The sequence below is a fragment of the Prionailurus bengalensis genome, chromosome A1 (genome assembly GCF_016509475.1).
Source record: "Prionailurus bengalensis isolate Pbe53 chromosome A1, Fcat_Pben_1.1_paternal_pri, whole genome shotgun sequence".
NCBI classification, from domain to species: domain Eukaryota; kingdom Metazoa; phylum Chordata; class Mammalia; order Carnivora; family Felidae; genus Prionailurus; species Prionailurus bengalensis.
This window is the reverse complement of record NC_057343.1, coordinates 133070839-133082851: the sequence shown is the minus strand read 5'-3', so window position 1 is coordinate 133082851 and position 12013 is coordinate 133070839. Positions and strand designations below refer to the sequence as shown.

The 12013-nt window shown below is 35.0% G+C and overlaps 1 protein-coding gene across 3 annotated transcripts in view; it reads left to right on the top strand.

Annotated features, from left to right (window-relative positions):
* Nucleotides 1-12013, top strand: part of ADAMTS6 (ADAM metallopeptidase with thrombospondin type 1 motif 6) — a 304055-nt gene that overhangs the window by 197980 nt on the left and 94062 nt on the right. For 2 of the 3 annotated variants that reach the window (XR_006298916.1, XM_043591205.1), the window contains exon 13: nt 9787-9932. The exons of the other annotated variant lie outside the window; for it this stretch is intronic. Coding sequence is in view for 1 of the 2 variants with exons in the window: in XM_043591205.1 (XP_043447140.1) it covers nt 9787-9932 (146 nt within the window). In the remaining variant the exon portion in view is untranslated. The remainder of the gene's footprint in view (nt 1-9786; nt 9933-12013) is intronic. 3 annotated transcript variants of the gene reach the window in all.

The window sequence follows — 12013 nt, the reverse complement described above, 5'->3', positions numbered from 1 at the left end:
TATATTTTATATGGTAGACACATATTTAAACTATCAATCATTAACAGTGATTTTATGAAGAAATATTCTTGTTAAAAGAACCCCTTGCATACCCCATGACATGCCTCAACAGGATGCCTTGGGCTCCATGAAAAACTGTTTAAGAACTTTCTAAGTGTAGCAAAGTCTGTGTACCAAGAGATCATTCATATTCACAACATCATAGTTTCATATAGTCAATATGTTGGATTTCACCATCTAAAATGAATCTACAAAACAAACATTAGCCATTCTTTCAGAGACATGGAAGATCAATAGCTTTAGAATGGCCCTAACAAATCTTAAATGAATGAATAAAAAGAACAAATACATATGCAGACTCATAGAAAGAAAAGGCACAGAGCGCTATGAGAAGACCCTCAAACTATCTCAATCATTAACAATGAATTTATGAAGAGGCTTTCAAAGAACTAGATCAACCTACATGTTTAATTAAGTGAAAAAACTACAAAGAACTAGAAAAGGGAACTGAGACATTGTTTATGTTTTTTTTTTTTTTGCTAACTGTACTTGCCAGTTATTTATTTATGAATTTTTACTGTTGATTTCAGTTATTGTTTTTTTCATAAAGGGGAAGCATGTTTACTGTTGCCAAATGCAATTTTTTCTCTAAAGCCTATATCTATTTGGAAATTAAACCAGAAATCAGAAATTTGACCCAGAACAACCATGTAAAAAGCTAGTGAACAAAGTGAAACTGAAATTTCAATCAGTCTGGTCAACTTTGTGTGGCATTAACATATAGTTGGCATTACCAATAATGATGGTAATGATGATAGTAATGAATATTTTTAAAGTATTTACACTGTGCCAGATACTTATTTGTTCTGTTTAATATTGGCAAAAAATCCTATGAGGTGGGTACTGTTTTAACTCCATTTACAGATGAGGAAAGTTCAGACATGAGAGCCTAAGATTACACAGCAATTTAATAGCAAGCCTGAGCCTCCATACCAGGTCTTTTTTTTTTCTTTCTTTCTTTCTTTTTTTTTTAAGTTTTATTTATTTAAGTAATCTCTACACCCAATGTGGGTTGAAACTCATGACCAAGAGTCACATGCTCCTCTGACTAAGCCAGTCAGGCACCCCTGGCCGAGGTCTTTCTGATTCGAAAATTGAAAATTTTGTCCCTCTAGATTGCCTCCGATTTTAGTTTACCTTCAGATGGGGAATTTTGCAGAGAAAAAAAAATTTTTTATTGTCACAGGAATAAACTGAATCACTGAGCTTGAGATCAGTGGTAAGAATATATTTTACCCTTTAATACTAAGTGGATTTTTCACTTATCTACCTGTAACAATATGTTATCTCAGGAATTACAATAAGAAAGAACTGTGGGCAGAACACTGAGATAAGAATATACAATTGTGTTATAACTGGTAAAATAATGAAACTCCACTTTATTTATTTATTTATTTATTTATTTATTTATTTATTTATTATTTTTAGAGAGACAGAGTGTGAGCAGAGGAGGGGCAGGGAGAGAGGGAACGAGAGAATCCCAATCAGGGTCCATGTGGTCAGTGCACAGAGCATGACACGGGGTTCAACTCATGAATCATCATATCATGGCCTGAGCTGAAGTCGGACACTTAACTGACTGAGCCAACGGGCGCCCCAGTCACCACTTTAAAATGAGAGAAATCTATTTCCACATTTCGTAGAGATCTTGTGAGGATGGAATAAGATAATATCTCAGTAAGATTTTAGTGGGCTTCTTCAGAGGAAAGGTGCTAGTGTATATTACTAGAGCATCATCATTCATTTCATCATTTTCCAACCTTAGATGATGGTGGGCAGAAAATTCTTCACCACACTGTCTTAACTGGCACTAATGAGCATCAGAGAGTATAAGCATGAGTTTGAGTGTCTGAGAAATATGAATGGAATACCCATGACTGACCTCTGATCTCAACTCTGAATTTTAAAACTACTCTCTTCAGAAGGAACAAGAAAAAAACCTACATCCTGTCTAGCCAGCAGGATAAAACCAAAGCTGCTCATAGTTTTTTGAATAAATCCTTTTTTTCTTAAAAGAAAAAAAAAAGTTTGGGGGAGGGGAAAAATACTGCTCAAGTGATAGCATAGACATATCCAGAGTACTGGATCCACAATGATCTCGTCAAATTCTGGCTGCAAAAGATATGGGATCCCTGCCCGGGGGCGCAGTTCCACAAATGTTCCATGTAAGTATGGGAACTGTTCCATGCACATTTAGCAGATGGAGTAAGAAATATGGCCAAAAAATTAAAAACTGATCTTTGCGTGAGTCCTGGGGGGTCTGACATCGCTATTACAGCCATTGGATGTTTGCCTGAATAAGCCATTCAAGTATTGAATAAGAACCATATGGTCTGAATGGATGTACTCAGGGACAGTAGCATTAACCAAAGGAGGAAATCTGATGAGCCCAGACGGTGCCCTGGTACTGTGTGTCCATGGGTCACACTTTTACAAATCAATCAATATAACTTTCAGGCAACAGAAATTTCCTTAGGCATGGTATCAACAATAGCCCTTTGGACAGGAATCGGAGGAATGCCATGCATGATAAAATAATAAAGATTTAGACTCTAAAAACTTTGATAGTAGAGTTGGCATTGTTACTGAACAGGGTATTAGGAAAATCAAAACTCAATCTTTGCAAACTCTGATGGTGACCAAAAAGGTTTCAAAAACTTGGCTTATAGCCAAAAGATTCATTTATTGATTCTAAAAGACCAATTAGAGATATATCCCAGCATTTAGGCTTATGAATACATGACAATGATTCCTATTATCTTTGCATGAGAAACAGAGGGCTGGATTAGAATAAGATTATTATATGCCCCTTTAAAGCACTAGATATGTTATAGGACATTTGTAGCCCTAGATCTTAATTCACTTAGAGTAGAATATAATATGTTTTGACTGGGTCCCAAACTATAAACATAGGAAGTGAAAAAAGAATAGTCCTTTCAATTGCTCTAGAAATTTAAATAGTATGGGATGACAAGTTCTGATTTAGAATTTGGGCTGAAAAAAAGCTTTTACATTCCCACACCTGCACAGTGGAAAGATAAGGCTTTTAATAGTGCCATGCTCCAATTCTCAACTTTTCTGACTTGGGAAGAATGTTCCATATTGAGTCACCAATATCACTTCCTTCAGAATCTTAGGATTTCCTTAGGGGTCGGTCATTCCAGATGCTGGCTGGACCAAAGTGTTGGCTATGGTACAAGATCTACCATAATCACATTCTAAAGTGGTTCTTATTAAAAAATATATATGTATATATATTTTTAAATACTGTATATACCCATCTTGAAATTTTCCTTCGTTGAATTCTGACAAATTCTCATTTAGATTGTTTGATTTGTAGTATATCTTGTTTGAACATAATTCCCTGATGTAGATCATGAAATTTAGTGGTCTAATATCAAAAAATGTTATTTAAGGATGGTTAAGTGTTTCTTAATAAAACCTTTAAAGCCTCACTGGAATGATTGTCTTTCTAGATAGTTTTAATAACATATTCATTTTATTTAGAAGGAATGTAAAAAACAAAAATGAGCAATATGATATTTTATTCTTGAAATGTGATAGTTTCACTCCATCACCTTTCCGAATCTGGTTTTACACGCCTGAATCAGCAAAAAGACGGCCAAATTTACCTAATTTATCTAGAAAATTTAGGCTGAAGGAACACAACTGATAATTTAGAATAGTTCAAAATCACTAGATTGGATATAACCTTTGAGAATAAAGATCTAGTCTCCATCTGAATATTTAACATCTGTAGTTTAAGAAATGAAGTAAAATCCTATGCCTGTAGAAATAGAGGCTTTACAGGTTTAGCATCTTCAGATGAAAAAAAAAAAAACAAAGAAGAAGAAAAGTAGAAAATACAACACTCAAAATTGTCAGCTTTATGTGCTTATGGGATTTATATATACTTCAAATTGCTTTATTTTGTGTAATCTAGTTATATTACTTATGAGTTACACACATTAAAATTTTAGTACATATTAATGTAATAATCTGGAAAATTAGCTCAAATAACTTGATCTACATGAAGTTCCATAGTTTTCAGAAAGCATTTATTATTAAGTTACATAAGCGCCTTCTCTAAAATTATATACTACATCAAGATATTTACTACTGCTGGAGCAGAGAAATAGCAAGAATTCCAAAGAGATCCTTTACTGTAAGTAAACATCACTGAAAAGTCCTATATTGAACTAAACATAACTCAAAAGACCATTTGCCAGAGATCAAAATCAACCAAATCCTTTGGTAGATTTATAATTTCTTTGAGGGCATATCTGCATAGAACTAATTTCTAAAGTTGTCCTAATCCAAAGCACATTGGATTTTGAAATTTCAAAAAATTAGTTCCCATTTTATAGTTAGGGAATCTGAAGAAACAAATGACTTGCTTTGCATCAAAGATATTACTAGAGTAAGAACTCAGATTTGTAACACAGACTGCACACAGACTGTAGTTGTTAACTTGTTAACTAATTAACTAAAACTAGTTATTAAGCTAGACACTAGTCTCTTGTCAACTACTAAATGACTGATACTTATACTGCTATTTTGAGTTCTTCATTTTTTAGCCATTAATATTTGTTATTTATCTTTCTGATACAATTGTCTATTATAACTCCATGGAATAGATACAATTCAATAACATGAATTTATGCAGTAAAGGTTCTAGTAAGCCACTTATGAAATACTGTGGCTCTGTAGGTATTAATTAATGATGAGAACTGAGGAGCGTCCAACAAACTGAATATTGTGTTTGTCTTTTACCATAAGAATAAGTTTTATAAGGAAAACAAGAGACTTTATGTGACTTCTTTCCATGTCCTACATTTTGTGAACATCCAGGAAATATGAATAACAGTATTATTAAATACTTTGGAACCTACATCTTTCAGTATTCTTGTAGCCTTCACAATTTCTCTCTCCTCTGAAAAATACAAAAAATAAAGTTTTTTAAACTATAATTTATAAGAATGCTCAAAGAGTTCTGAAAAATAACATGGGTTTGTACACTTGCAGCTGAGAGTGCTTATCTGTAGTTTTTTTGTATTATATGAAGTAAAGATAGTCCAATATTCTTTAATACTATAATATACTTCAAATATGTAATCCTATACCAACAGTTGGGTTTTTTCCCACTGATTTTTGTATATTTTTGAACAGATAATTTCTTATCTGCCCGTAAGTGACCATGGGCAAGTCAGCCTCCTTAAGGTTCTAGTTTCCTCATATGAAAAAACTGAAGTGCTTACACATCAATTTCAAAGTCCCTCTGAGCTTTAGATGTAGCTCTGTGATTATATAAAATAAATGCACAGTAAAATTTGAGTATTATTTGATATCAATAATGCTAAACTTCCAACTTGAAAAATAGGTAAATTTTAAGATTTGGAATTTTTCCATGGGGGAAGAATCAATAATACACTGCTAGTTATTCTCATAGAAAAATAAATTCAGGCATAAATATTATTGCATGGGGTGCCTGGGTGGCTCAGTCAGTCGAGTGTCCATCCGACTCTCTATTTTGGCTTAGGTCATGATTCCAGGGTCATGGGATTGAGCCCCACATTGGGCTTCACACTGAGTGTGGAGCCGGTTTAAGATTCATTCTCTCTCTCCCTCTGCCCCTCTCCCCTGCTGTCTCTTTCTCACTCTCAAAATACTTACGTACATATATACATACATACTTATTGTTGTTATTACTATTATTATTATCATTATACACAGCTACTTGTAATAACAAAAATGCAAAACTAGAGATTATTTGGCCCAAATTGTGAATTTTGTATAGGTGAAGGCCTAACACAATTGGTGTATCATTATACAAATGGTTGGTCTTCAAAATCAATTAAGCATGCTGTACACTGGCAACTGAAATATTTTCTGTCTCTCAAGTGTACATTATTTTTAGTTGCCCTTCTCCCAGGGTTGGTACTGTATTATCAGCCACTACCTCTGGTTCACCGTTTTGGACCTATGATTTTTTTTCTTCATAGCAATTCCCATTGCCCAAAACTAACCATTTTTCTTAATGTCCTACTTTAATATTTATTAGACTTGGGGTCAGAATGTTCTGCCTTCTAGCCAATCAAATTTTTCTCTCTCTTGCCTAATTTTTTTATGGACAAATGAAAATTAATTACCCAGCACTTCTCTCAATGATTCCTTTATGTTGTTACAACTACTAAAAATAGACTGAGTGCAATTATCATGGAAAGAAAGATGAAATTGACATTTTTTTTATCTGCCAGTATCTCTAGTTCCCTTACTTACGTGTAGTAAGGATCTGGACATGTGGTCCAGAATAGGACAAAGAATTCTATAATTTAACTAATGTATTTATTCAATAAATTTTTATTGTATGACTACTACATGCTAGGCACTGTTCTAGACATTCAGCATTTCTAATGGAATATTCTATGATGATAGAAATGCTCTATATCTGCTCTGTCCAACATAGTAGCCACTAGCCATATGTGACTATGGAGCCCTAAAAATGTGGCTAGTGGGTCTGAGGAACTGAAATTTAAATTTTAATTAAATTTAAATAGCATATTTATTGCTATATAACAATATATATTTAATATATATATATATATTTCTTTAAAAACAGGCTCATAAATACAGAGAATAGTTTGGTGTTTGCCAGAGGTAGGGGTCAGGGGTGGGAGATATGGGTCAACTGTTTTTGTTTTTGTCTCTTTAGTTCAAATAATGTTTTCAAATAAAGAATATTAAAAATTCAACAAATTTTTTTTCAACGTTTTTTTTTGGGGGGGGGGGACAGAGAGAGACAGAGCATGAACGAGGGAGGGGCAGAGAGAGAGGGAGACACAGAATCGGAAACAGGCTCCAGGCTCTGAGCCATCAGCCCAGAGCCCGACGCGGGGCTCTAACTCACGGACCGTGAGATCGTGACCTGGCTGAAGTCGGACGCTTAACCGACTGCGCCACCCAGGCGCCCCTCAACAAATTTTTATAAAGCAAATTTATTTTAATTTTTTTAATGTTTATTTATTTTGGAGAGAAAAAAAGAGGGAGAGAGCATGAGCAGAGGAGAGGCAGAGAAAGGGAGATACAGAATAGAAGCAGCTTCCAGGCTCCATGCTGTCAGTACAGAGCCTGACGCGGGCTCAAACCCATGAACCGTGAGATCATGACCTGAGCCAAAGCCAGTCAGTCAACCAACTGAGCCACTCAGGCACCCCTCAACAAATTTTTAAAAAATGTTCAGAGCCATCAACTTTGGAAGAGATAAATGTACATCTGTGGAGAGAAACAAATCTTCCAAAGTGTGCCTATTGATTTCTTTCTGCATTGTGGAAGATTGGTGTGGCCTTCCAAGAATTTAGTATCATCATCAGGGCAGGAACTTAGCTTTCTCTAGGATTTCGGAAGGTTATGAGTGCCATTCACACCACATTTAGATCTCTGCAAGTTGCAAAAACCTCGTTCCTACATGTGAGCACTTCATTTTAACAGTAATATTAGCTAATTTAGCATATTGAAGGTTTGATATGAATTAACCATTACTCTACTCACTTTATGTGCCCTACTAGATAGATGGTGTTATTGTTCGCATTTTACAGATAAGAAAATGGAGATCCAGAAAAATTAAGCAACTTGCCCAGTGGTTACTAGCATTTACAGAACTCTTTCCATGTATCAGATACTTTCTACACCCCATGTACCAGGTTCTTCACATTATCTTTATTTAATCTGCCATGCTATAGGCTTTATTATTATTTACCTTTTTATTTATGAAAAAGCTCAGATGCAGACAAATGAAATTACTTACTTAGTATCTCAGTTCTTATTCAGGTCTCAGTCCTCAACCATCATGCTATCCTGCCTCTCAGGATATATTTTACTCAAATAACTTGGTCATTTGTGGGCTTAGATATGTTGCTGAACTTTCCCCTTCAAAGCATAGATGAAAAAAGAAAAAAAAAAAAGCATGGATGAATTACCTAAAATGAGTATTATACAATGCTCATATTTTTTTAAATAAATAAATAGCCACATGTGCATCTCCTGGTTTTACATACTAATGAGAAGGGAAAAATATTAAAGAAGTAATTTGAAAAATAACGAGTAATTTAAAATGTGTTAAGTGGTAAGAGGGAACTAAAACAGGAGGCTGTAATCTTTATTACAGTCTGGAGTTGGAGGAGGGGAGGGTGAAGAGGGTGGGGAGGTACCCCATCTTCAGAATAAAAGTGGTCAAGGAAAGTCCTCTCTGATGAAAGGACGCTTGACCTTGAGACCAAATGATGAGAAGACAGCAACATAAGTAATTAGGAGAAGAATATTCCCAGAAGGACCAGCAGATGCAAATGCCCAAAAGAGGGAACAAACTTAGTATATTGAGGAAAATAAAAGATTGCAGTGGTCTGAACCAATCTGTGCAAGAGAGAATAAGACTGGCGAAGGAGGCAGGAGTCACAAAGGCCACTTCTGACCAAAGTTAAGGGAGGCAGGAAACTAGTGCAATTGTTTAAGCAAAAAGTGACATGATGTGATAACGTTTTGAAAAGAGCTCTCTTGAAGTGCTTACTAGAGAATGGGTTGATTATAGGTACAAAAAAAGTAGAGCCACAGAGACCAGGTAAGAATCTATTCCATTTGCCTATTTCATCTAAGGTGGCAGCCATGGAATGGTGAAAAGTGAAAAAATTCCAGATATATGGAAACAATGTAATAAACTGATTACTTTCTAAGCATTGCATATTATAATACCTTCATATTTTAATATAAAGTTGGTTTTTTGTGTATCTGATATTACTGATAGTTATTCTAATAATGTTTTTTATCATTCATATAAAAAAATGACATTCACAGCACCAGGTTGGTTTGTCAAAATTTGATACTTAAGAAAAACGCACCAATAAAAGCCTAGACATGCTTGGCTTAAAAAAAAAGATTTCATTTTTACCATATTCTGCAACTAAGATTTATCATGTTAGAGTTATGAGCTGATTATGTGATGTCTACGTCTCGGTAAATTATTCCTGGCTTTCTACTTACATGCAGTATGTGTGGTTTAGTGCAGAGTAAAGCTGAAAGAATTCCAGTACACATGTTCATGCAGTGCTGTATACACATGGCTAGGCAGTGTATGTTAGAGTTTTTTGTACCCTGTCCCTAGTATCTTGGCATTACTTTTATTATGTCTGCAGGACTCATGTAGATGAAATGCCACAACGCATTCTTTTACTATTGTAGCCTCAACCAGCCTTTTTTTTTCTTTCTTTTTTTCTTTCTTTCTTTTTTTTTTTTTTAATGTAAAAGCAATTACCATCATAAAAATTCCTTACTGGGGAACTTTCCATATTGCGTTATCATTCCATGAGTCTAATAATAGTGGAATAAAAAGAAAAAAATTTAATACTAAAATATCTTAAAAAAGACTTTTGAGGTCTCTTTAATGAGAAACACTAGGATTCTGGAGGCAGAGAAATAAGGAAAAAGGAAGTAAAGTCAAGTTTTCTAGACTCCTGGTACATGTTAGAGATGTATAAATCATTGCCTAGCTAAAGATAATTTGCAAATCACATGCACCTTTGCCATTGTCTAAACACAGTTAAAGAACTCTCAGTCTGTTATCTATTGGAGAATGCTAATGCCTGTAATTGGTCATTGCCGGACCCTTATGTATTTCTAACCTGATAGCTCTATCTGCCTAAAAGCTAATTCTGTGTTTTCTGTGAAATCTTGCAGTGGTGTTATCAGGGAGATTGTGTTCCTTTTGGCACTTGGCCCCAGAGCATAGATGGGGGCTGGGGTCCCTGGTCACTATGGGGAGAGTGCAGCAGAACCTGCGGGGGAGGCGTCTCCTCATCCCTAAGACACTGTGACAGTCCAGCGTAAGTAGCTAAAGTAAGCCGGAGCCAACAAAAAGACACAGTTGGAATTGATTCAAAGCTGTGGTTTCACATGTTATCTGTAAAAACGTTTCACTAGTGAGCCAAGTGTTTGTCTTCTGAACAAGCAATAGGCACAGAGAAGTGGAAGAGCCTTGTTAGACAGACTTTCTTTTTCCCCCCACCCCCCTTACTGTGTAACTAAAAATAAAAAAGAATAGCATTGTGTATCTATCCCAGGTATAGCCAGACTTTTAATCTAGTAATAATCAGATAGATTTCCTCCTCCGAAAACTACTGAATTATGGATGAATCCAGGTCTGGTCTTAGCTACATTACCATTATTCCCAGGAAACCTAAGGTCTTTTCACATGTCACATAAAATTATTACTGCTACATTAGTATTAAAAGGACCAATGAGAGCACTTCAAGGGTTGAAATGCCTTGATTCGCATCACAAATCACAATGAAAAGAATACTGCCCATGTGTTAAAATAGTTTCCATTCACATGCCCCTATTAATCATCTTCCGGAGCTGCCACCACTTTTCTCCCCGTGACTGTTTCATGCAGGTTGGACTGCTCCTCTCCCACCACTCCTTTTCTCCACTCAGACTCCCCTGGCATAAGGCCAGCCCCATCAGTATTCTCTGGTAGCTGAATTGCCTCTCCCTCCCGCTAGTGCCCATTACAGGTGGACTAAAGTCCCCCAGTTGGACTTTCCTGTCCACCTAGAAACTAAACTTCTCCTTAGCTGCTGCATATCAAGTGCTCCCATTTTTGTCTAGAGCTCAGGTTGCAGGCCTCCTTTCCCAACTAATGTTTGGTGCAGCATGGCGTTATATCACTTCTGCTTTTTTCTCCTTCCTGGGGTAAAAGTTGCTTTAATTTTTAATTTTCTCTTTTTAATTCAGGATCCCTCTCTTTGGTTCCTCCTCTGAACGTCTCTTTTCTTCTTTTTTATTCTTTTCAGCTTGAAATTACTTCCTTTTACACTAGTTTCTGTGTTTCCATTCTCCAACTTTCTTTCCATTATCATCTTCCTGCTAAACAGAGCTCACTGTCACCCACTCATAAATCAGTCATGCTACCACCATCCCCACGCCCTTGTTTTTGTCTGATCAACCTATTTCTCCCAAGCTGATTTAGACGGGGCCATTTCTTTTCTTTCTTAGAGTCAGTATTCTCTGGTATTCAAAATATATTAACATGTAACTTTATTCCATTGATTACCAGTTAGCCAAAACTATAATTATACTTGATCTTTTCTCAAACAAGTACAGAATAATTACCTAAGTTCAACTGTGGGCCACTGTAATTAATAACCAAAACTATAAAATTCTATGATAAAAAGTAATATACTCAGATAGTTATAAAAGAAGTTAGCCTTGCCATTCAAAATAGCATTCCTGAATAATAGCATATGGCTCTACCTGATGTTAAATACTTTAAAAATTAATTTATGTAGATCAAATATTGGGCATCTTACTTTTTCATTACTGTGAGTGTCATATGCAGTATTTATATAATGCAAAGCCATATTGTTTTGAGATGTAATTTTTCAAACTTCATATAATGAGATAGAAATTCATTTTTGCATTATTTACTTTGAACTACAGCTATTTCCAGAGACTAATTTAGTATGCTCTTGTTTGTAGTTTGGAAAAAATAGTAAACTTACCACTTCCTACGTGGTGAACAAATAGCATCAGATTATATATGGCTTTTGTTGAATAAGATTCAAATGGCTTTTCATTATAAGTGAGTTTTAAACTCACTGTGTTGAACTGAGCACCTGCTTACTATGATAATTAGAAAATAGATTTATTTAATTGCATTTTCTTCCTAATGTAAATCATGACAATTAAGAGTCTTAAAAAGCTTTTCATAGCAAACTGACTTAAGTTTTATGTTCAACAACCATAATCATCATTGTTAACAATCACCAGCATGACTATTACTTTAATAACTAATAAAATGTCAAATTTTGTAGTTTCTTAAAATAAATGCTAATATGTTTTTGTCAAGCAATATATGTACTCTTTCTGTAGACAGTTATATTCACATGTTAAACAAAATGTGTTT